Below are 26309 nucleotides of genomic sequence, written 5' to 3'. Positions count from 1 at the left end.
TATATTAATTGGTTTATAAACAAAGTTACTTACTCTTATAGTGCTATCATCTAGATATCCACTCGAGTCAGGGTTAGAACATTTATCGTTCAACGTCTGAGGTTTGTTCAGATACCGTCTCCTGTATAGAATGAACGCAGTGCTCCCAGCCAATGCCGCTAAGACCAGAGCGGCAAACGATATGCCAGCTATCGCTCCCGTATCCATTCCACCTTCCCCGGGATCTATAACCCTTCTAGAAGATTCTATATTCGGCGGTATCCTCGTCTGCAAGAACGCCGTTTCTAAGGACAACGGCTTTTCAGTCACTATCCGACTCTCCAACAATCCCTCTAAAGCAATACCATCTTTGATATAGTCTGGTCTCGTCAAATTCCGCTTTTTGGAGGGAAATGTCGCGTTTGGCGCTTCTGTCACGTTCGTGAATGTAGCAACTGCAGGAGCAGTTGCGTTAACACTGGGATTGCTTTCAAACGTTGTGTTGTCTGTGATGTTCACTGGAGTCCACTGTATTTGGACGGCGTCTGTTGTTGAAGACACATTTGGCGCGACAGAACTCTTCGGTATCTCCTTTTGAGTTACGTTCTCTGGCGGTTTTGTAGTAGTTAGTTGTGGTGTTTTCGTGAAATACATAGCTCTAGGCTGTCTTTCAGCATAACGTTCAGTTTCAAGGTTCGATACTTGCTCTATTTCTTCTGACTGAGGCGCAGCAAGGGTTCTTCCGGTGCCCGCTGAAATGATAAGATAGACGAAATTAGTCATTAAGCATCAACCTCTTTAAAAGTACCAAGGTAAAGATAACATAACTGACAGTAAATGAGTTGTATTTATGTACTGAACATTTTTTTACGACATTAATGATCAATTCTATTTATTTCGTCAAATTTTCCTACAAGACTATAATTTAGGATGTGAACCGCCCTTAAAGTGCCTTTGAATACCCTCGCACACATTTTATAGGGCCAGGGATTACAGTATTTGAATATTCAGAACGTCATAACGACAATAAATTAGAAATACAAGTCAAAATGTCACGGTTAATGTTGAGAAGGGTATCATATTTATGAAAATGTCCTTGCAAGCCTTTCGAGACAACGGTTCATTGAACAAGTTTATGTAGTTTCTCTAAATAATGAATAGACTTTTTTATAGTATTAAGTCATTGAGTAAGCAAAAATATTACAAAGACGTGACGAGGGATTTTTTACAAAGTAGGTAGGTAACGTTGTAAAAAAAATAACTACAGAATTGCGCATTCCAAATATCCATGTTTCCAATAGATATATGTGCCTACCCAGCGACATCATAAGTATGGTGTGCAGAAAACAAAACTAAATTCATTTATTTGCATACCACGGTCAATGTCCTTTGTATAGGAATTTCATATTCATACCAATATAACATTTATCTGATGATTCAGCAATTACATTAGTTTTGCAGGAGGCTAGCGAATAAAAATTCATTAAGCGTGCCAAATTAGCGCTCATGCGGGTAGTTCAATGTTTATCGTGTATATCGTTCAATTGTATCTAATTTGTAATAACTATAGACGCGTGAGAAATATTTATATTTGGTCAAATGTTACGCATTAATGGCTATACAACTTCCTGTATTCGTCTATAGTTGCTTCTTAGAACTCTTTTTATTTGGTAACTAGTGGTCCGCCCCGGCTTCACCCGTGGTACATATTTCGCAATAAAATACCCATACCTAATTTACTCCATACCAAATTTCATGAAAATTGGTTCAGTAGTTTAGGCGTGATTGAGTAACAGAAAGAGAGACAGACAGAGTTACTTTCGCATTTATAATATTAGTATGGATATAATAGAGTTAAATCTAATAGATATTAAGCTATAGACCCAGTATTTATTTTTGTTATCAACCTTTGCATGGCATAAACTTTTGGTACGCACGAAATGATGAATATAGGTAATATTGAAATTGACAGTTTGGCACAGGGATCAGTGACCCCATCTATTGTATCGTAGGCACGAATTATTATCGGAAATATTATATTGTGATTTAATAAAGCCTTCCTGTATTTTGTTTATTTATGAAGAGTCGATGGATTATGAAATTTCTGGAAATGGTTTTGTATTAATATAAATTTACGGTAAACTAAGCACCATCCGGGTAGTTTTTTAGTACTTATTTCTAAATTTTATCAGTTATTCTCCAAGTCCCAGCGGAGAAGAATACAACATACCAAAATCATTAAAAGCGGTTCAGCCGATCTTGAGCTCTGAGTAGTGTAATTAACACGACTTTCTTATAAATATATCAACTATATACCTCTAGTTAGTAACGTTTAGCCTTTATATTATTATATCAGAAAATACAATAGCTATTCGGTTACGTATTTCCTTCAAATAAGTTGACATAGTAGTTCATTATTGAGGCTTTCAACGAAGGATGATATTGAGACAACCTTGCTGACTTCCCGTACCACAAAGCTGATACGAATTGTCAATGCGATGCGTTCACTTTACTGCTATTGTTTTCAAACTAGGTCTTTGATAATGTTCTCTTTAGGAATGCGGGAAAATGGGACAATACTCTATAGCCATTCAATCTATTTGTTTGTTTTATAATAGCGCTAATGATGACATGATAAATACCCTTGAAAGTTGTTTAACCGGGTCGATTTTGTCGAATATTTTGAATGCATCTTAAAAATAGCCTCTGTAGTCTGTATAGTGAATACAAATGGTTGTGAACCCGTTATAATTACGTGACTTAGTCGCCAGCTTTTGGACATTTGACTAAATTCTTGTTAATAGAAACACTTTCCAAATATTAAATTTTGTAGGATCTTTATGCTGAACATGTTATAATATTGTTCGTAATAAATGAAAGATTAGAAGGAAATGTTAAATAAATAAAACTACTTAAATAAAACCGACGTTATAGGTCACATCTTCATTATCAACTTTAAAATCATTTCGTGACCAATGCTTCTTAAATGTATCAAAAGCTAAAATCTAGAAAACCCCTTTCATCATCAATCGAAGTTCGAACTTCATTACCGTAGTCCGTAACCCCAAAAGGCAGAAAATCCCTTGAGCATCACGAAAGATTCTTTGACCGAAACTTCCCGAGCTAGCAATTTATGTGACGGATAATACTATAATCTCTTTCCCTGGCTTCCTTTGATCACTGCCTATCAAATTGTATCGGGAGATATGAGCTTTCTTCACAATGGGCAGCGTTGGCCCAACAAATGATCGTCGATGTTTGCCGCCATTACGGCGATTATGAATAAACATCTACAATGACGTTCATAGACATTTAGGCCCTCTATACTATCGTAATTGCCTCTACTCGCCCAACTCTACCCATTGTTTAGAAGGCCCATTATAGGCAATCCATTTGACATTACATTTACGATGGCTTACATGATCACATAAGCTGCCATCAAGAGAATACATAAACCAACGGCAGGCTAATCGAGTATGTTATTGATAATTTATATTATGCGCTATGAAGAATAATGGCCACTATAAGCAAACTAAATAGAAATCCTTATCCATGAATACATGCTTGATTCTCCGCATTGAAAAGTTTGCCTCAGGTTACTACACAATCTTTATAAAGAGCACATTATACCCATAACCTCATTATATAAATTCCAATCGAGTATGTTATTGATAATTTTATATTATTGCCTACGAAGAATAGTGGCCAGTATAAGCAAACAAAATTAATCCTTATCCATGAAAACATGCTTGGTTCCCAGTTGAATAGTTTGCCTCAGGTTACGAGTTACTACACAATCTATATAAAGAGCTAGTACAAATGGCCATTATACCCATAACCTCGTTATATAAATTCCATGAAAGGCACAATATAATGAGATCAGTTTTGCCGCTCAAATAGCCCAGAGGTTATCGAGTGTACAACAATGGCCAATTTATGGTGCCCCTTCATTGTTCTATCCGCCATAGGAACCATTATGTTGACGAGGGATATATTCAAGTGTTCTGCCCAATATCTATAGCATTGTTGTTATTTAAGGACAATCTAAGACCTTGGTTGTGAAGTATTATGCTGAGTCATTGAAAACAATTAGGTTTTTGTGGAAAATTATCAAATGATCGAGGAATATTTAAAATGCTATCATTATTTTGGAATGCGATATAGTAGATTTTGCGAAAACCATCAAGTTTTACAAGCATCAGATTTTATGGAGACGAATCTTCATTTAACAAAATCGTTTCACATTTTGTCAAAACAAAACCAATAAAAATCTAACCTTAACCGTAACTTATGACTCATTAATATTTATTACAATATTTGCTACGCCTAGAAAAAGACAAACATCTTGACTTTCAAAGGGTCCTCTTAGTATTTGCTTTAGTAAAGTCAACCGAAGAATATCAGACAACACTGGAGAATTTGACATTCATGATCCACTTTCGTACTGTTTATTTAAGTCTGACCTCGCAAACAAGACTAAATATACCTTCCATACTTCAGACAAACTTTGCTGTCAGCACATACCTCTAAAATTTCTTCCGAACACAGTTTTAAAGTCTTCTGAAATCGGTATAAAATTATAAAACCGAACCACTTTAGAACTTTAACTTTACCAAGATACATTAAATTGCTGAACATTGCACTTCCATCAATTTCAACTTGTTCACTTTAGACTTATCTCTAGTTGTAACATTGTGGTATATAAAACGTCTTACAAGACACTGTACTTAAGCTGGTGAGAGTTCTCGACTGAAGCCCGTTACTGGGAAACCTTTGGACTTTGCAGCGAAGGTGACATCGAATTAGGGTTTATATTATACAGTTCATACTGTGATTTATGTAACTTACAGTCTGTAGTCATATCACGCTGGCTATGTTATTTCGTAACAAATTAGGAATATTTGCTGCTTATGGGCTTATATTGCAATCTATTTATAATATATTGTAATCGAATTGGGATATTTATTTAAGAGAGGAGTTTTAGTCTTAAAACATTGTATCTTTCCTATTGTAATGTGAAAAGTATTTGTTATCTATTTCACACCTATATTTTCACATTTAGGAAAGAGAGTCATAATATATTTTGGCAGTTTTCCAGGTAACTTCAAGATGCCTAATTATTATACCTACTTAACATATTAGTTTGAATATAATAAAGAACATGAATTCAGATAAAACTACATATTTTACTTTAACACAGAGAAACTGAACTTTAACAAAACCCCACGAAATTATGTTTCATATACAAAAGGCAGGCTCGTTAAGTCAAGGCTAAGATTGTTTGCTGTAAAAATAGACGTTGATGGAAAGTGTAGTTTATGACGTGTAATTAAGAAAATTGTGCAAATTGATTGCGCTTATAAAATAAATATAATGAAAAGTAATATTCTACGAAGTTAAAAAATACAAACGCTTTCAAGTAATATTTCGAAATAGAAAACAGAATTTTAATATTTCGCATAACAGAGGCGTATTTATGGAATTTTATTTAAAACGATATATAAAGTCTCGAATAAATTGAGCTTCTGTTTATTCATTAAGGCTTATCAAATGTAATAATAATAAATCTATACTAATATTATAAGAACGAACGCGCTAATCTTGGGAACTACTGGTCCGATTTGAAAAATTGTTTCGGTGTTAGACAGCCCATTTATCGAGGAAGTTTATAATAGGCTATATATCATCACGCTACGACCAACAGGAGTGGAGCCACGGGGGTGAAACCGCGCGGAGCAGCTAGTATGATATAAAATAGAATTGGGGGTAGGTAATGAATGAATGTTATTTTTACAGTAAACCCTTCAGGTCATAAACATACATCCTTGACTCATTTACTTCAGAAAAGTTATTACAAGAACGATGCGTTTCAACAAAGGCTTTATATTCTTGTGGTTTACGAAACCGTGTAGACTTCATGACATACGGTATGAGTCAAGCACGAGGTGCACATCACGATGTTTAGTTTGCGTCATTAGATGATCTCTAAAGGTGAGGCAAAAGGTGACGCTGAACTTTTGGAAAAATAATGGTTAACTAGATTTCAGAATGTGTTGTATTGTGGCGTGGATATAAATTTAGTGATACTTTAATTTCGTTAAATTAACCAAGGGACCGCTGCTGCTGTCGTCTTAGATAATAATATTATATCGCGTGCAGATTGCAATTATAGTTAATTGAGTAGGTTCTATATTATGTTCATATGATTCACTATAAGATATTGGAATATATTGTTTAAAAATCAATAATAATCGTGTCTTCGAGAAGTCTTAAGGTTATTGAATAATTAAATGTTAGATTAGATTTTTTGAGTTGTGGTTGATGATTAATAATTGCGGATACGCTTTATTGAATATTTTTTATTCGTAGATTGCCTTGTGTTTCGTACATTTTTCTATTTATAGACTTTGTTTTGTAATTCATTTAAATTCATCTTGAATTCGAATACTCCGATAAATTTATTTCCTACATTACAATTAGTTTTCCTTTACCTCAGAGAAGAAGAGTCGATATCTTCTAGGCTATCTTTAGGTTGCTTTTATTACATTGTCTCTCTAATTTTGTATGCATTGGTGTTAAATAGTGTGATTCAATAAATAAATAAATGATTAACAAATAAACAATTTCAACGCACAAATCCAGCCAATCCATCATACTATTTAAAATTGTAAAGGATCCTTAAAACTTTTTCCACTCTCATTTACCTATAACGCACAGCAGATTAAGCCTACCGTGACTGAGTTAAAAAGTTAAAAACGGGAAATACTGCACTTCAAAATATAAAATGTTCACGATTTCATTTCAATTTATTCAATCGAAAAGCAAAATTAGACCTTTTTATTAAATTGTTAAGTAAGTCTTTTCTTAGAAATTGTGATCTTTTCACTAATTCAAGGAGGATGTATCTATAGTCAATAATCTATACTAATATTATAAAGCTGAAGAGTTTGTTTGTTTGTATGTTTGTTTGAACGCGCTATTCTCAGGATCTAATGGTCCGATTTGAAAAATTCTTTCGGTGTTATATAGTCCATTCATCGAAGAAGGCTATAGGCTATATATTATCATCACGCTACGACCAACGGGAGAGGAGTCACGGGGGTGAAACCGCGGGGAGCAGCTAGTAAATTATAAAGCTGGAGAGTTTGTTTGTTTGTACGCGCTACTCTCAGGAACTGCTGGTCCGATTTGAAAAATTTTTTCGGTGTTAGACAGCCCATTTATCGAGGAAGGCTATAGGTTATAAATCATCGCACTAAGACCAACAGGAGTGGAGCACTGCGGGTAAAACGTTGATAATAGTATATGTACCTACATTTTTATATTTGAGTTGAAATTGAAGAAGTGGCTTCAAACGTAAAGGCTTAATTTTTTACAAGTTGAAGGTTTCTAATATCTATATCAAGAAGTTAACTATAAGATAGTTAGAACTTAGAAGCATGTGAATGCTTGTATGCTATGGAAATTTGAGAAAGTGAACACAGTTTGATAAAATATAATTATGATAAGTGGCTAAAAACGTAAGCATATGGGAAAGTATTCAAATTGAATTAAAATAAATGATTATTCGGACATTTAAAATGATGAATTAAGTCTCAAACTAAACAATTAGTTTTATCGTAAATGATTAAACTGTTAGATATAAGTACCTACTCAATTTAAATAAAAATATCCAAAATCCAATAGACCCATGTCTTAAGACACAATATAATTTTTGGGTATACATTTACTCCGGATTACTAGCTACTCATACAGTTTAAAACATATTGAGATAATGGTTATGTTAATTCACATCAACTGTTTGCCAAAGAATATCGCCTTCTCAACCACGATATCCTAACATTACTCCTTTTCTTTCACATATCACTGATACTGAATCTCCAATAAAAACGCACTAATTACTGAAATACTACAATACTTCCGTGCGTACACTTGGAATGTACAATGTACATATTATACAAGGCAAGGAACTAGCATGCTCCAATTTCAACGCATACAAAATGCATTGCGGAATCGTGATATGTTGATTCTACATAATCAAGTTGTATAACCTATTTCTTGTTATCAATGCAAAGGCTTAGACTGTAGACACACTTCAGGGTTTCAGCGCTATAGGAGTAAGTAAGTAAGTAAGTAAGCAAGCAAATAAGTAAGTAATGTATATGGATCAAGTAGCAACGTATTTAGTGGGTGTGTATTTGCATATGCTTTAGGGCTTCCCTCCGTGTGTGCGTAGATGTAATAATATTTGAGACCATTCATGACATAATACTATTAAATATTAATGATATTCACTTATAATACCACAAGAGCTTCAAAATTATCGGGTATTTTCCGATAGGTTCGTTGCAAACAAATGAAGGAGTCAAGTTTTTAGTCAAGGCTAAAAAATCACGAGCGCCGAAGCGCGAGTGATTTTTCCTGAAAAACTTGACGACTTTATTTGTTTGCAGGGAACCTTGAGGGAAATGCCAGATAATTTTGAAGCTCGTGCGGTATTCGGGAGATTATTTTTCCGTCCCAAATGTCGGCCAATAATTTCACAATTGAATTAAACCTGTCAGTTTGACGTCAACGACCGGAGAAAATTTTCAAAAAATTATCAGTATAATACCATGTAGGTTGTACCACGTGACGTCGAATGGTGCAATTCTATTGGTCGATATTTGGGTCGGAAAAATAATCTCTTATACTTTGCTAGAGCAGCAATTGTTTTGATACCGAACAAACATCACATAGGAACTGTATGTTTATGTCCATGCGAATCAATTAAATTAAATTAAACTAATTAAAAAATATCCCGCTAATATAATACTAGCTTATGCTTTAAAATGTTTAGGTACATATGTATCTAAATGTTTTAAAATTCATTCAGTACCAATCAGCTGATTAGCATAAAACTAACATACGTTAATTTTCACTAACTTTCACGGTTATAATATTAGCGGAATTTAACATAATACTAATCTGCATAATAGATAATAACGGTAATAATATTCGACAACAATATTAAGTAATCCTAAAATCATAATATGATAATTATTTTAATACATGCAAATTAAAACATAAGTCAAAATATATTATATCGAAGGAAACGAAGCGTATAATATGAAATTATAACACCATTTGTTATTGTTATGGAAAGATTACGCTGATTACGCATTTTACGAAATAAGTGAAAATAACATTAGAATAAAAGAAGTTACTATGCATATTTCACCAAACTTTAATTAGTTTTGAGTGTCGTTCTGTGTCTTTTTTTACTTGTATTATATTAATAAATAACTTTTGTGTTATGCCAATTTCACTCCTAGAGTCATTAGGAACTGAAAGACTTGAGACCGAATCACATGTTTACCTTTTCTTCATTGCTTATACGTAATCCATCTAAATATCATCTAACACAAGCTCCATCGCCGCAGAGACATTTTCTTACGCACCTTATAAGGGGGTTTCTCTGAAGGGTTCCTAACGCTATCTTTGTAGTATATAAAGTGAGGGGATTTTTAGTTTAATATAACGGGATACACAGACAATGAACGTAACGCATTATTAGGGATGTCCTTAAGATTTACCCGTCACGAAGGTCATCCATAACGATGTTACAAGGAAAACGTCGTGACACACGCAATTTATACACAAGAGTAAATTAAAACAATGTGCTATGCAAAGTACATGAATAAGTAATGGTAAGTACCTTAAACATGCACTCGACCAAGCAGACCTTAATTTACAAATTATATGGGGAATCATAATGTATATGTTACCGGCCAAACCCGATTTCAGGACAAACTAGTTTTGCCTAGGCTAAACTACATAGTTCGTCCTATACACGATCGGCTGAACTGGTAGGATGAACCTAGGCCAAACTTATTCATCCTAGTACTAATAAGTACTAGATAGATAATAAGTAAGATATTACCTTGAACGGGGAGGTATTGCATCCTACTGAGTCTACTGTATTTCTAGGGTTAACATTGGACGAGAAACTACAGTGGGGAGCCCATGTCAACACCGCTGCAGGTAAGCTCAGTTCAGCTGCATATGCAGTCCGAAAAATAAGGCAACTCACCGATGAAGATACGGCTAGACTGGTTTATTTCAGCTACTTTCATAGCATTATGTCCTATGGAATTCTACTGTGGGGCAGGGCTGCAGATATAGAAACTATATTTATCTTACAGAAAAGAGCCATTCGCTCTATATATAATTTACGTGCTCGGGATTCACTAAGAGATTATTTTAAGAATACTGGTATCCTTACTGTACCATCACAGTATATATTTAATAATATTTTGCATGTACACAAAAGCTCCGACTTACACACAAGAGTAGGAGATAGACACGATTATGGCACAAGGAACAGGAATAGAATTGAAATGCCATTTTTCCGATTAGCTAAAGTTAAAAATTCATTTATGGGTCAAGGTATACGCTTTTACAATAGAATTCCTCACAATATTAAAGAGTTTAGTAGTTCTAAATTTAAAACTTATATAAAAAATGTATTAGTTCAGAGAGCGTACTACAATATTCAGGAATATATGGACGATAAAAACCCATGGAGGGTTGTCGCGTAAAAACCACAAGACAGTTCATTGGCATATTATGATATATTATGTAGTTAGATATAAGTTTCATATATTGTAATATTTACATGATTTTAAAAGAGCAACTATGGAGTTTCTTGCCGATTCTTCTCCATAGATCACTGCTTTCCGAATCGGTGGTAAATGTTAAAATAATTATGTAATGACGATTCGAAAGTGCTACTAAATAGCTGTAGTCTAATTGAATAAATGAATGTTTGAGTTTGAGTTTGAGTTTTCATAATCAAGTAATTCTAAACACGATTGATGACATGGCTCACTAACTGTGACTCTTATGGCTTTTCAGCCACAAAATAACTAATACCTTCACATAATCTTTGCTCCCATTTATAATAAACAAGTAGACCTGTAAACTGTTAAAGGTCGACTTGCCATAACAACGTGCATCGTTAGCAAGCCCTCGTAAATATGAAACTCACGAAACGTCTCAGTTTCTGCACTTCAAACTGAATTCCTCACAAATATCTTGTTAGCTAGGTACAATATAATATGTATATTGTATAGGTATGTGTGTAACGCGATCTAGATTAAATATTTATATATCCTGATTCTTTTTTTTTTTTTTTTTTTTTTTTATGCTATAGGATAGCAACCGAGCAGACGCGTCGCCTGGTGTTAAGCGATACACGCCGCCCATAAGCATCCACTCCACTAGGAAGTAGATGTGTTGCTATCCTCAAAGGGATTTGGAAAGGGAGAAGGGGCGAGGATAGGAGGGAATGAGGATAGGGAAGGAGAGGATGGGTAGGGGATGGGAAGGGATGTGGGCCTCCGGACCCCTCACTCACCGAACGGAACGCGACAGTAAACTGTCACTATGGCGCCGATATTCTGTGAGGGTGTGGTACCTTCCCCGGTGCGAGCGTGGCCCAATTCGTGCCGAAGCATGCTCGACTCCCACTTTCAACATTATTAACTATTAATTTCTATAATTATTAAGAGTTATTTATTTTTCTGAAACGTGAAATTGCATTTTATGTGCTTTCAGAGTGGCATTCCGGCTGTGTGCTACCGACCTATAGCTTTTTTAAGCTTTTTTTGCACTTCATACATTGCTCGAACATTTTCTTAAATGTCTGTATTATCTACGACCCGGACCTACACTAATACTATAATATACTACTATTTATTTAATTATTTATCATACCAAAAGCACCCAAAACATGATTGCTTCAACAGATACCTACCAACAATGACCAGCAGTGACGTCACCCAGAACCAGTGCATCCACCAGTGTAGCGTCATGACGGTAGCGTGGTTGGTTCGGATTTTACCAACCTGGAACAAACATTTTAAACTTTAATTAATTATATTTTAATTAGAACGAAACTTGAATTAACTTTATAGCATTAACACAACATTTATGCTTTAAAGTTAAACATGAACATGACCTGAAACAACTAACTACTCCAAAAACGATAATAATATCACCAGATATCAATTTCGTAGCTAATGTCTTAGCATTAACTAAACTAAATGTTGAGATTTTTTCTGACTTGTATCCTGTACCAAAGATTAAAAATAAAGGTATCAACTTGATTTGTTTGTTTTTTGTCACAGCCAATGTTACATATTATAACTAAGATTTAATTCTAATCGAATAGTAATAATTTTAGAACCATTATACATAGTATTATCTAACCGTTCTAACTCTATAATTGTATTATTATCTTCACAAACAGTAACGTTTACTGCTAGTGATATCCTACTAATATTATAAATGCGAAAGTTTGTATGGATGTATGGATGTATGGATGTTTGTTACTCTTTCACGTAAAAACTACTGAACCGATTACAATGAAATTTAGCACACGTATAGAGGGTAACTTGGATTAACACATAGGATAGGATTTATCCCGGAAATCCCACGGGAACGGGAACTATGCGGTTTTCCTTTGCAAACGCGGGCGAAGCCGCGGGCGGAAACCTAGTAGTCTATATAAAAACACTACTACGCATTACCTCAAAGACAACACAAAAACTGCCAACTAATTGCGTTAACAATACAAATGTGATTATATGACATTATCATCAGTTCCCAGACAGCACAGATCAATGATAATTCGCTAATTACATTACGGAGTAATTAATGTAATGCATTTGGCCTTGTGCGGAAGAAAACTTAGCAATGACCTTTCATACGATAACTTATTATAGTATTATTTTGCATGAGAATGTTGGAAAAACTAGCAAATTGAGGGAAAATTGTAGGACTAATGACATCTTGGGGTAATGATAACAAATGAAATTTGTCTGGGCGAGATGGAATACATAGTATTTTGTTTCTATCGATCGAGAAATATCCTTGAAGGTCGATTTGATATTTTTGGTTTTTATGGCATTCAAATGCTTTATAAAATATTCTTAAAGTTCGTTTAAAACACTAAGTTTTCACGTCTGTAAAAGATGGAATACTGGTATCGTATATGTATCCATTTATTTATCCAAATTAGATTTAAAACACAATATATTTTTCACAAAAAACCCAAAAATTGAATAGTTTCAGAAACAAGAACACCTCTATTCATTTGGATACTACAATGCTTCTACACAAAAATTCGTAGCATTGTAACTGCAAACGTGGATTGAAAATAATCCTGTCTATGTGAGGAACGGGGATTAAAAGATATCTAACACAGAAATCTCTGGAAATATTTCAGCAGAACAATAATAGAATTTTTATAACTTTTATTGTGTGGTAAAATAGCTTCTATTCTAAATTTTCAGTCAAAAGTTTAGAAAAATGCGTCTATATTAACATTTATCGTAATTTTTACGATAATGAATTGTATCTTGCTAGTAATACCATGTTTAAACCCACTTTTCCCAACTGAATGTGCCCTTTGAGCTTCTTTATGATTTTCAACGTATACGCGATCACAATAATTAAAGTCTAATATGTTTCCATACGTACCTCCACCGGGATCTTCATGAGATAATTAAAGCACATTAATCCAGTAAGCAGGTTCGCAAATAAATTTGTCTCTAATAAACGCTCAGGTAACATTTCACAGTTGAATTATATTGACTTACCTGAGTTCAGATAGTTTGTAAGTTAGTTACAGACATAATGAAGTCTGGAATTAGTATCAAATTGAGTCAGTGTGAACTTTGTTTTACAATTGTAAGTTCCTTTTAAAATATAAACACCTAAGAGGTGTTTTGTTCATTTTCAAGTTATTTAGATTAGATTTTAGTGTTTCTAGATCTTATAACTCTTCTTTGATGCTATGTTTCCAATAACATTTTCGATGCATCACTACGTAAATAAAAACTGACTCTGAAATACATGAAACGTATTCCAATATTCATGTTTGTCATATTTCAACATGAGTACGAAGACAAAGTGGAAATATTAGCTTTACATGATTAACACTATTGTATAGAGAATTCATAAAATGGAAACAATCTAAATAAATATATTCATAAAGTATTCTGAAATCTGCTACTTATAGAAATAATTATGAAAGCTACTTATTGAGAAATACATATATTATGCCTTTGACAAACTGATTTTACGTTTGTATATTGGAAAAGGGCTTTACCGTAGTTGAGTTAACCATATTATTTATGAGCTTCTATAAGGTTGAGAATGATATAAAACTTTACAATATGTATACAATTACTCAGATATGAATACACAGTTTTCATTAATGATTCTGAAACTGATGTGATTGGCGATTATACCACAATAATTTATGTAATAGCTAAAACTAAACTAATACAATGTTGTGACCACAGTTGTGACGCTATTATTTATGTTCGATGTTCTGATAAATGCTATTATAACATTGATACAATTAATTTATTATTCACAAAGCTACTACTATTCGATGTAACAATTAATTCTATTAATGATAGGTACTTTGTCTACATGTTGCACTTCTTATTTTATGCTGAGTTTTACATGTAAGTGTACCTACGAGGGAATCGATATTATGGGATCAATCTATCGAATAAACTGACTATTGCCAAAGAGATGGACAAACATATTATTAACCAGCTTCCGCCCACGACTTTGTACGTGCATGCCCGTTTTTCCCCGTTCCCGCAAGAATTTCGGGAAATCCTTTCTTAGGGGACGCCTATTTTATGACATCTACCTGCATGCCAAATTTCAGCCCGATACGTCCAGTGGTTTGGGCTGTGCATTGATAGATCACGATATCAGTCACCTTTGAGTTTTATATACATATATAGATAGGTCTACAGCTAATTAATTATAGAAGCAATCTACTAATCGAATAAGCTGACTGTTTTTCACATAACGACCAGATGTACAATGTACATACATAGTGCCTATAGATGTATAGATAATAATCGATTATAGAAGCTAACTATCGAATAAACCGTCTATTACAAAACAAGCAGACCTCACTGACAGTGCACATCGAATCGTTTGCCATTCTCGCGTAACGCCACGGGACATTATACGCTCGTTTGTTACAACCAATTGCTTGTGATTCAGACTGGCTTCAAGTTGGTCTCAAATGGCGGAAAATTGCTCGACAAATACGATTTGTAGGATGCTATGGATACGTATGGTAGATTTTAAGTTCATTCACATATGCCTAAAGATCTGTATTAGCTAGGCTGATAGGATAATTATTACGTGAATCAAAAAAAATGACGTGTGGCACTCGGTTCACATTCTTATATTCATGCAACATTAGCTGCTTTTCTACGGGTTTTTACTAATGTACCCAAATTACAGTAAATTCCTAACCTTCCCTAAAGTTCAAATATTTTGGGCAAACAGCTATAAGGGTCAATTCATTGTGCCTATTGATCAATTCGCAATCCACATCAAAGGATGATCCTAGGAAATACTGTTTCATCTTTTAGCTATTCTGACGCATAAATTAGCCAAGCCTTAGTGCTCTTAGCGTTTCTTAGTATGAGGACATTACACGCTTATGGCTGCGTTGATTTCGGTGTAAATAGCGGAAAATTACCCCAGACGCTACTAATGCGTTCCCCACTTATTTCTTTACAGGATATGAACGAGAATTTACTAGTTTAGATAAGCGTCTTCGCTCGTACAAAATGTGGAGTTATTGACGTAAATTATCGGAAGTAGAGATGAAGATCTATCATTTGGTACTTAACTATAGCAATGCAAGATATATGCATTAGTATTAAATCATTACGTTTTGGATTAATTACTATTTTTCATTTGGTTAAATTATAAAGAGTAACTAAGAATAATATTGCTCAATACGTATATGTACATTTGCTAAAAATTTTCAAGTGAAGGACACTCAGCATTGCCTTTTTGCGACATATTTGTTAAAGTACGGTTTTTTTTTGGTTTCCACAATTGCTTTTTGCATAATTTTAATAGCTTCTTATAAAAAATACACTTTAAATATCATATAATAGCTACTGATTTAAATAAAAATAATACTTCTACAATTTTAATAACCAACTCTGAATTTATTATTACGAAATCGCACCAATTATAAACATTAAAATTAAACCGAAACCACATTCAATTAAGATCCGACAAAATCGAGATAATCACGTATTATGTATCGTGATAAACTCTTATATTATAAAGAAAAAAGCAATACAATTAATGAACATCGATACACAGCCCATGTGCATCATAATTACATAAACTAAACGGTATCAATCAGTGAAAGTAATATGGAAATCGCGCCACTTTTGTACTTTCCCTCTTATGTTTTAGAAAACAGTAAGACACTGGACGTGGAAACATCACAGCCGTGTCCGATTAAACCGACCAAAACTGCACTTAAATGTACAAGAGATGGTGAACAAAAATCTGTACATAATTGTCAAGTAAATTTTGGTTCACGAGGCCTTCTTAAAGGAGTTGAACGTTTAAAAGCGCTTCTTAAAAAGGAATTGAAGGATATATTACCAAATAATTACTACGTAAGTTTAACATTCCAAAATGCTTCCAAAAGTTTAGATGTACCAATACTGACCCGTAAGACAGTGATATTGAGCAAACATTTATACATTATTGTTAAAACAATGTTAATTTGAAAGCGCTTCTGAAACAACTCCTTATAAAGCATAGATTACTAAATAGTTACTACCTAAGTTGAAAGTTCGAAAGAGCTTCTAAAAGTTTTTATGTATACATACTGCTAACTGCCCTGTAAAACTTTTAAAACGAGCAACTTCTGGAAAACGATTACGTTTAAGAGCATTTAGAGCATCTACTACTAACCCTAACAAATGTATGATGACATGAAATTAAAAACATCAATTTGGATGACAATAATTAATAATAAGTCCACAGTTAAAAATTAAGTTATAATTAATATGATATAATAGAATCTTAATTTATACACGGACGTAAATCAATTTCAAACATGATTACAAACGAACTTCATCACGATTTACATTTTTAATTTCACACTTCTTTGTTATAAAAATATTAATAAACCTTTTGTATAAAAATTTACATCTTTAAAATCTCCAGCATCTCTTACGCTACAATTGTTACGGTTAGACGCTCACGGTCGCCAAAATGCTCGTTACCAAATGAGAATACACGTTTATTATCATTAAGTGAGCAAAAACAGCGAACAATATTGCCGGTGCAACCATTCACTTTTTGCTGGGCAATTATTTTCTTTGATTTGCTTTAGGATATTTATTTTCTTATACTTCATTGCTCTAAAACTTTACAATGAAACATAATCGAATAATTAATGAAAACAACAGGCGGTCTTATCGCTTATAACGATTTCTTCCAGACGACCAGACGTACGGAGAGAAATCGGTTAAGGAGAGGAGTACCCTCAAATTAAAGCCAAACAGCTTTACTTATAAACGTCTCTCAAATTTAAGAGCCCCTCTTAGCTGTTGATCAACGTTTTTTTCACTTATAAACCCAATTCAGTGTTGAGAGGTGTTTAAGTAACAGTTAAATAATGTCAAAATTTAAGAAACGTCCGACCCTGTTTTAAATCTATTTGAGAGACATCATGGCGGATATATTGTCAAACATTTGACGTTTTGTAGTTGCCAAGAGTATATTATTTGTGTTTTTATTCACTTCGCAGTAAAATAACTCTGGTAAAATGGATATTGATAGTTTGAGTAAAGATTTTACGAATGATGTGCAGGTGCTTCGTGATTTTAGAATTCGTAGGCGTCAAAAAAAAAATTTATAAACAGAGCGTGAATTCTCTGGACCTGAAAGAAGAAGAATTCCGGTCGTAGTTTTGGGAAGCATATTGTACGATCTGAGTCACATGCGAACGAGGAATAATTACTATAACTGTCGAGCGTTGCTTCGGGGTGTGGAAGCAAAGATTCCGCATTCTCAATGAAACGTTGTGAGGATTCCTCCACGTGATCAAGATCACGATTATTGCTGGTGCAGTTTTGCACAATTTAACAATACTAATAATAATTAATGAGTCTATTTTAAATCAAGGTAGGTATTTACGCAAAATACTTTCATATGCAAACAAAGTATATTTAATAATGCCAATACATAAATGCTACCTATCCATATTTTAATTCTTTTTTTTTGTTTCTTTCTAGATCCTACAGGCATTGAAAATCAATTAACAAATCCAACTGTCCCTAATAATGTAGAAGAATAAGAAGATGAATGCGAAAAACAAGGGAAAACATCAACACAGCCATATTGAAACTTATTTTTATAATTAAATAAATATTTTCATATATTTGTAAATTTATTATTGTTTTCTTATAATATTCCTCTTCCAAAGTAAGTATTTAGAGCCTTTTTTCATGAGTCTCCCTTTCCTGTTGGATTGTAATTTCATGCAACTCTTGTTGTTGCTTCATAAGTTCTTCCCTGCTTTTTTGCAAGGAGGATTAATAATAATTGATGCTCATTTTCAGTTATTTGATTTTTCACTGTACAAATATGATAAACATTAAACATAATTTTACATAAATCACAGCTGTACAACAATTGCTAAATAATAAATTAAATAACAAAGAAATGACATAATTATATTTTGAAAGTTTATTCGCAGTTAAATGTCATACAAAATAAAGTCTACCATTCATATTTGTCAAAAAGTACATTTTTAGTCAAGTTTTTCGTGAATAGCGGGTTTTATTTCGATAATGTTACTAGAAAAAAATATATTGACGTTACTTAGTTGAGAGACTGCTGAGAGAGGTTTATAAGTAAGATTATTTTAATCATTGTTTAAGGAGTTGAGAGTTGTTTAACTGAGAGGTGTTTAAGCAACAGATCAGTCAGTTTTTATAAGTAAGGCTGAAAGTATTTTGGTTTTATTCATAAAATACGCTGGAAGAGTAAATGGGAGAATTACAAGTTTCTTTATGTTCTGAACTGTTCTGGATCTTGCTAATTAGTTTGTTGTATAAAAGTTATTTAGCCCTTTGGGCAAGGTCGATTAATTTGGGTCTCGGTATTATTACAATAAGGGAAACAACTTATAACTATGGGGCTGGAGATATACATCTTACAATTCTATTTCCTTTCCGAATCTTACTTATTTTGGCAAAACATTAGTTCAACAGAAGATATAGCGGTGATATATTAGCTCCTTCGTTTCTTATACATCATAAAAAGCGTAACATATCAAGTGCGACGTTAATAAATTCAAAGATAAACAATGTTTATCCAGCAAAGCGACAAATCTCGATCCGTACAATGGAAAGTTCACCGACCCCACACAAATAAGACGTCGAAATAGGCGCGTCTTTTGCAGCACTCCGCTATATTGCAAACACATTTCCATTTTCCGTATATTCTGACAGCAGAACCTTCATCCCGCACTCCGTAGCTGATATGCGAAGATTGCCATGAGCATAATATAGTACGTACATAGACATTTTTGTGTAAATATTTGGTTCTATACGACTGCGTATATAGGTAGCCTTTTTTTAAAAGCTTATATTAGCTGCCAGAATTATTCTAAGGCAGCCAGTATTTTTGTATGTAACCGACTTCTATAGGCTCGATTTTGACTCACTTAAAATGGACAGATTTAATTCAAACTTTGTAAACATATCAAGGATCGATGACAACAACAATTTCACCAGTGTATGGTAAAAAAGTGTGTTTTAAGTTTTTGAAACTATATTTATTTAGGTTATTGTTTTTATAGTACCTACTTCAGAAAACTACTAATGGCTTTATATAATCAACTCTTAGTTTTGCTTCATTCCAAATTATACTTTGTGCTCGTTAGTTAAAATTTAATTTGGCGCGTCGACAAACGGTTCGGCGTTAACACAGTTTTATACTTTATCTCATTTCCTTCTCAATTAATCCTGTTTCCACAGAGTTGTCTTTTGTTTCCATTTCCTTCTCTCGGTAAGGTTTTATAAATATATAACTGTGGTATCGTTTTATCTATAAATATCCGTAATACTCTTTTTTTATCGCTAAGCAGGCACACGAGCTGGCGGGTCACCTGATGGAAAGTGATGCCCGCCGCCCATAAGCATTTGCGATGTTAGGGCCACCGCGAATGTGATGCCGGCATTTGAGGTATAATTTGAGGCATCTGCGTCGAATCTGTTTGGGAACACTGAGGATGGTAAATCGTTCCACAAGGAAATCATAAATCCATCGTTCGTTTCCACTTAAATAATAATACGTATTACGTAAACTCTAGAACAATTCTTGAGTATAACGTTTTAATAAAATTAATAAACACTAAACAATCTTGTAAAGGAAATCAGTCATACAATGGAAAACGCTGATATACTACTAGGGCATCATTAATTATCGTATGGCCGTTAGCAAGAAATCTACAGTCCGATTTTCATCTAATGAATCCAACTCCATCACCATATTTAATCAAAATCATCTATATGAACTAAGCCATGAAGTAAGGGTATTCACACAAAATGAGTTTTCAATCCTCTACAAGTGCAGTAATACATAATTGATGTTCGCCAATCTAACAAATTGAAATAACTTTTTAATTTTATGGACTTAAAGTAGAATGAAGAAAATTCATTGTCTCTCGTACAATGTGAGTATAATTGAAAAAAAAAACGGCCACTCTCATAAATGGAAAATTTTAATTTCATACTACTTTGGATATAACGCAAGATTTATATGAAAAGATGAAATTATTAGAGATGAAATAGTAGATATTGTTTTTTGAGAACAACCTATGAGTATTTAAACAAGTTCATCACGATAATTAAAATGTATTAATAACACTTACCTAATATAGGCCGATTGATATCACTCGTGTTTCATAAGGCGGCAGAAAACATCTGTCTACCTGGAACAAAAACAAAACATCTATATTAATATCTATATTTTAACTCGTTTAGGATTGAAAGCAATAAAATTAATAGATTAATTAGTAGTAAGTTTGTGCTTTATCTTTATCCATTTTCTAATAGACTACTTGGTTCACTTATTGGTTGAGATTCCACAACGATACTATTTATAAGGCACGACACAAGACTGAATTATACATATAGTGAAACTCTGTTGAACAATGTTAGAATAATTGCTATCCTCTCCAGAGTAATATAGACCTATACAGAGAATACAGTACATCCCCTATTCCTAAAATACTTTAAATCAAAACACATGTATCAAACTCGAACATTTATAACTCTAGCAATTGCTGGATAGAAAGAAACTTCGTAACATCAATTAGTGCTGGCACCAAATCGATTTTGTCCCAATATTTGATTGAATACTTCATTAGTTATCCAGGTCCTGACCTTCGGGCTAGAAAGGCTTTACAAAAACATAACAATTTACGTCAACCTTACCTAATCCAATGCGACTTATAGATTGCTGACGAAATTGCAAAATTGAGTTAAATTATGATTATAAGGTAACCCGAGAGCTTAAGAAATTTGGGTCAGTTATAATGTGAATAATGCTGCTAACGTTGAGGATAAAACCAAAGTTAAACTTAAGTACAGTCTTACAATAAAGATCAAACGGATTGAAATACAAACGCACACAATAGTGCTATGGCTTATGATGCTTAGCCTAAACCACGAAGTCGTGATTTATTAGACAAAATAACAATTTTCACAAGCCTTAAAGAACTTCACAGATATTAACTACCTTTATTTTTTATATGGATTGCGCTGATAAGATACTTAAACATAAATCGGGGGTAATAGAAAATAGTATTTATAAAAAAGACTGTGCTAAAATGTTTAAAGTTACAGTTAAATATAGAAGAGATACTGCAAACCCGATGCTAACAAAAATAAAATACACTGTAAAAACTGGAATAGAATTAGTAACCATTTTGACTCTGTATTATAAACAAATAAAATATTATCACATACATTACACTCCAAGATCAAAGAGAAATGTTTCATGTTCAGAAGTCTTACGAGCAAAGAAATTGTTTATCTTACGATGCATATTATTTATCTCCCGTTGACTTGTTGAGTCATCTAAAATATACACAACTCCACAAAGATTATGCCATGCGTGATTAATACCTGTACATCTGACTCACAAGTTAATAGTTATCAAGTATAAGTATGTACCTTTATGTCAAGTTAAAGTATTTGTATGCGGATCACGTCAAGATAAAGGTCGTAATGGTTATAAGATAATTGGTTTAATTGCTTACAATCCTATTATAATTAATAAAATAATAATAATTAATAAAAAAAAGATTGTGTGTACTTATGTACACACGTTAGAAGTTATACTTCTTTGGCGTATGGAAAAAATACTAGAATATACAACTTGAACATAGTTATCAATTTTTCATACCACCTAGAACTAACTTCATGCTGTTAAATTTAGGTGTCGGTGTGCGCGCGCATCGTAAAAATTCACTCTCATCATTTTTCTCCATCGCGCCAAAAAAGTATAACTTCAAATTATTTTAAAAGTATAACTTAAAATTGGACTCTTGCGAAATTTTGAACTACTCGTGTCGAGAGTAGCACTGCAGTCAACATAACGATCTTTATAGGAAGAGGCGGTGAACGAAATCAGCTTTCGATGTTCTTTTTCTTTTTTCTCCATCGAAGATCAAACCCAGAACCCTTCAGTTCTTCGCAAAACCAAGCTCGTAAACGTCATGCCCAAAACTCAATAGATACTACAAAACAATATTTAACTTGCATTAAAAATTACACGGGTAATGAATTTATAGGCATGATAAAACAATAAGGTGAACGAAATACACTTTGGAATACGAATTCAGCAAATTTTCCATTCGTAAAGGGCCACAACTCCGGACTTAGAGAACTTATTCAAGTTTAAAAATACTTTTATGGGCGCTTCTTCTTACTTATCGGAGCAACGAACGATTGAATTAGAAACACGAAGATAGATATTTGCGGGTTTTATTTATTTCTTGTGTTTGGGGAACGATTATGGAATTACGTGTTTGTCTTTTTTAGGTGCTTTTTGGGATTGTAGGAATTATTTTGATATTTATTAAGTGAAGTAGCCAGTAGGTATATGAGATAGTCTGGCATGTTCAAAACGTGATATCAATACTATAAATCACCACGCAGTTGTTTGAAACTACGATCGTGGTCACATGCAGATAGTAAATTATGTCTACTAAACTACATATCTTAATATATATAAATCTCGTGTCACAATGTTTGTCCTCAATGGACTCCTAAACCACTTAACCGATTATAACAAAATTCGCACACCATGTGCAGTTTGATCCAACTTGAGATATAGGATAGTTTAAATCTCAAATCGTTTAAAGCGGGCGAAGCCGCGGGCGGTAAGCTAGTTATAATATAACATCACATAGATAAGTATATTAAACTTGCTGTACGCTGGCAGCTTCACCAGAGTTGATCCGGGACGAAAAAATATAGCCTTTGTAACTCAATATGGATTGAGCATTTTAAGAAAGATAATAATTATTAAAATCGACCTAGCAGTTTTTGCTTTCAACCGCAACAAACAAACAAAAAATCAATCCTTCATTTCATATGATGAGCTTAGATATAAAAAACATTAAGACGAGAACATAATATTGTTCTAACCACAGAACATATAACTTTATATTATGTTCTGTGGTTCTTACTACCGGTCTGAAGACGTATATACAATATACATATAATTCGATATGTCGATTATAATTGTATTAAATAAATTGTCTGTATAATACAATTTGCAGTGGCTCAGCACAGCTCTTGCGACATTAGTATCGTATTGAATTCCACCGTGTGTTTGTTCAGCAAATAATGGTCTAGAATATGTGTTTTGTGCCTTCAAAGAGCCTTGAGAATTGAACGTACTTGGTATTAAACCGCTACTAATGTAAATAATATCACTGCTAACGGTGTATTTATTTTAACTACACGGTTTTCGAAATAACTGGTTCAATTTATTTACCTTGCTGAAAACACCTGCTTTAGATAAATTCTAAATATCTAGTCATTTATATGTTTTATATTTAATTGACTAAGTTTGCACATTACGTATTCAAAATGTTCAAATCCCTATACCATCGCTAAAAGTACTAGGATGTCATATAATCCAGGAGTGTTCATCCACATAGCTGTATAATCATCTGTAACCGATACCTCTCGTTGTCGTGTGGTCTGAATACTATTACTGGATTCGCTCGACAGCGTTACTACAATACTGGCTACAGTACCTCAAAATAATTCAAAATTGAACTCTATATCAACTGCATACGGTACTTTGGGCGTGTCACGTTTGTGGCCGTCATTAAGGTGCGGTGTGCATGACATATTAAGGCCGCGTATTGTATGTCGTATAATGACGAGATTAGAAAATTGGATGAAGTTTTGAAACTAGACGAAACAGAATACAAATGCTTAAGCTGGTTGAAGGTTCTTTGTTCCATTAAGACAATTAATTACATGACATACATACTGAAAATAAATAGTTATGTTCTATTTATGCAACGAATCCATGTTTAATTATTGATGTTTACACAAAATATATGGCAGATTTGAAAACAACGATAAAATCATGCATTTAGTCCGAGATTGAAGTTAGTTATCCCTATCTGAAAATAGACAAATATGCTAGTCATTAAACTACAGGGATAGTCATGTGTATTTTTCATACCCAAAGAATGACTCAAAACAAATTTTCCGTCAATGTCAACTTTCCTGTTAGAAATAACAATACAATGATATGTAACACGAACAAATTTAACCAAGTAAATACCAGTTCAAGTTCGTACTGTACGAATCGATAGCAATTAAAAACCAACGTCCAACACCCACACATTAATTACATGGTTAACATTCTTATAGGAATAACTATAATTAGACGCTAAACATACCTAACAATAGCGATGATAGGGTAAACAAAGATCAGAATAGCAATGCTGACTAACCAGTTAAACAGTGGTTACAATAAAATCCACAAAAGGAAGCGGGCGATGACTCTGCTGAAACGGTGTTAGCTCCACTAATATGGACACAGATGTATAAGTAGCTAGTATTGTTTGCATAGCGCTTAGAATTATGAATAGCAACCTTTCTTTTTACCGCATGAACATTTGTACAGTTTTAGATTGTGTTTATGATAAGATGACGCGATACGTTTTTATCTATACATATCTATACATATAATAAAATCGTAGGAAAGTCAAAACTGTACATTGAATATTTTTTTAAAAGAATACTTGGGCCGTGATCTATAATCGATATAGAAGCCAAAAACATAGTTTTTAGAATTTTTGTCTGTTTGTCTGTTTGTCTGTTTGTCTGTATGGTTGTCTGGGCTAATCTTGAAAAGTACTGCATAGATTGACTTCAAATTTTGCATGAATATTACTAACAGGTCGGGTGAGGCTATAGGCTACATATTATCAAGCTATCACCTACGGGGGAGGAGCTGTGAACCTTTATTTTTCTTACGTATTCCGTGTATTACGACAGCGTACAATCTAAAGACTCATGTTTAAATGTTGGTTTCGAGTAAGCCATGCTATTATCTAGCTTTACAAAATAAAAACTATGTCATTTACGTAATTTGGGCAGAGAAACAGTTTAATGAATTTAGTAGTATAAAGACAAATTAGAAACAGCGCCATCTATTGAATGTTATATAAATCAAATCAATTTACACGTTAACTATTGGAAATTAATAATCAAATGACGCATATATAAATGTTGTTTGACAATATCTAGATTGACACTATAAAAATTATGCCATTTAAGTAACTTGGGAAGAGAAACATAGTTTAAAGAATGTAAGTTGTATAATGTTAATTTTGTAACAGTGCCATCTATGAGATTTCGTAAAAATCAAATCAATTTACATGTTAACACTACTGAACACAATGTTAAAAATTGTAATAATTATGTTATTTATTTATTTAACTCTTTAATCCATATCTTCCGTTCCCTATAAGATATATTTCGTGTGAATAATAAACTACATTTTTTTTAAAGTGAGGGTAGATGTTTATTATTTTAAGTAAAAATAGACACCATTATCTACAGTTAATCTAATGATTGTGTTCCAAAGAGTATAATAATATATTGTTGTGTTCATTAGTTACAATTTTAAAAATCTTCGTGTTTTATAAATTTACTAGCTTACCACCCGCGGCTTCGTCCGCTTTGTCTAAAACCTAAAAAATTATATACTAAAACCTTCCTCTTGAATCAGTCTTATCTATTAAAAAAACCGCATCAAAATCTGTTGCGAAGTTTTAAAGATTTAAGCATACAAAGGGACATAGGGACACAGAAAGCGACTTTTTTTTATACTATGTAGTGATATTTATAAAGCAATTGAATGCCATAAAACCAAAA

At 33.2% G+C, this 26309-nt stretch overlaps 1 protein-coding gene and 1 long non-coding RNA gene across 4 annotated transcripts in view; one reads left to right on the top strand and one right to left on the bottom strand.

Annotated features, from left to right (window-relative positions):
- Positions 1-26309, bottom strand: part of LOC123697688 — a 59915-nt gene that overhangs the window by 2129 nt on the left and 31477 nt on the right. For 2 of the 3 annotated variants that reach the window (XM_045644326.1, XM_045644255.1), the window contains exons 2-4: positions 20765-20824; positions 11777-11867; positions 34-731 (exon numbers count right to left, since the gene is read on the bottom strand). In XM_045644326.1, the coding sequence (XP_045500282.1) occupies positions 34-731; positions 11777-11834 (756 nt within the window). In that variant the 5' untranslated portion in view covers positions 11835-11867; positions 20765-20824. Of the gene's footprint in view, positions 1-33; positions 732-4503; positions 4686-11776; positions 11868-20764; positions 20825-26309 lie in introns of those variants that run through there. The other variant, XM_045644392.1, reaches the window with a different exon arrangement.
- Positions 17389-18273, top strand: LOC123697890. Its single transcript, XR_006752309.1, has 2 exons — positions 17389-18009; positions 18120-18273. It is a non-coding gene; the product is annotated as an uncharacterized LOC123697890 (long non-coding RNA).

This window comes from Colias croceus, chromosome 1 (genome assembly GCF_905220415.1).
Source record: "Colias croceus chromosome 1, ilColCroc2.1".
NCBI lineage: Eukaryota > Metazoa > Arthropoda > Insecta > Lepidoptera > Pieridae > Colias > Colias croceus.
The sequence above is the reverse complement of the archived record's forward strand: the minus strand, read 5'-3'. Positions and strand labels throughout refer to the sequence as shown.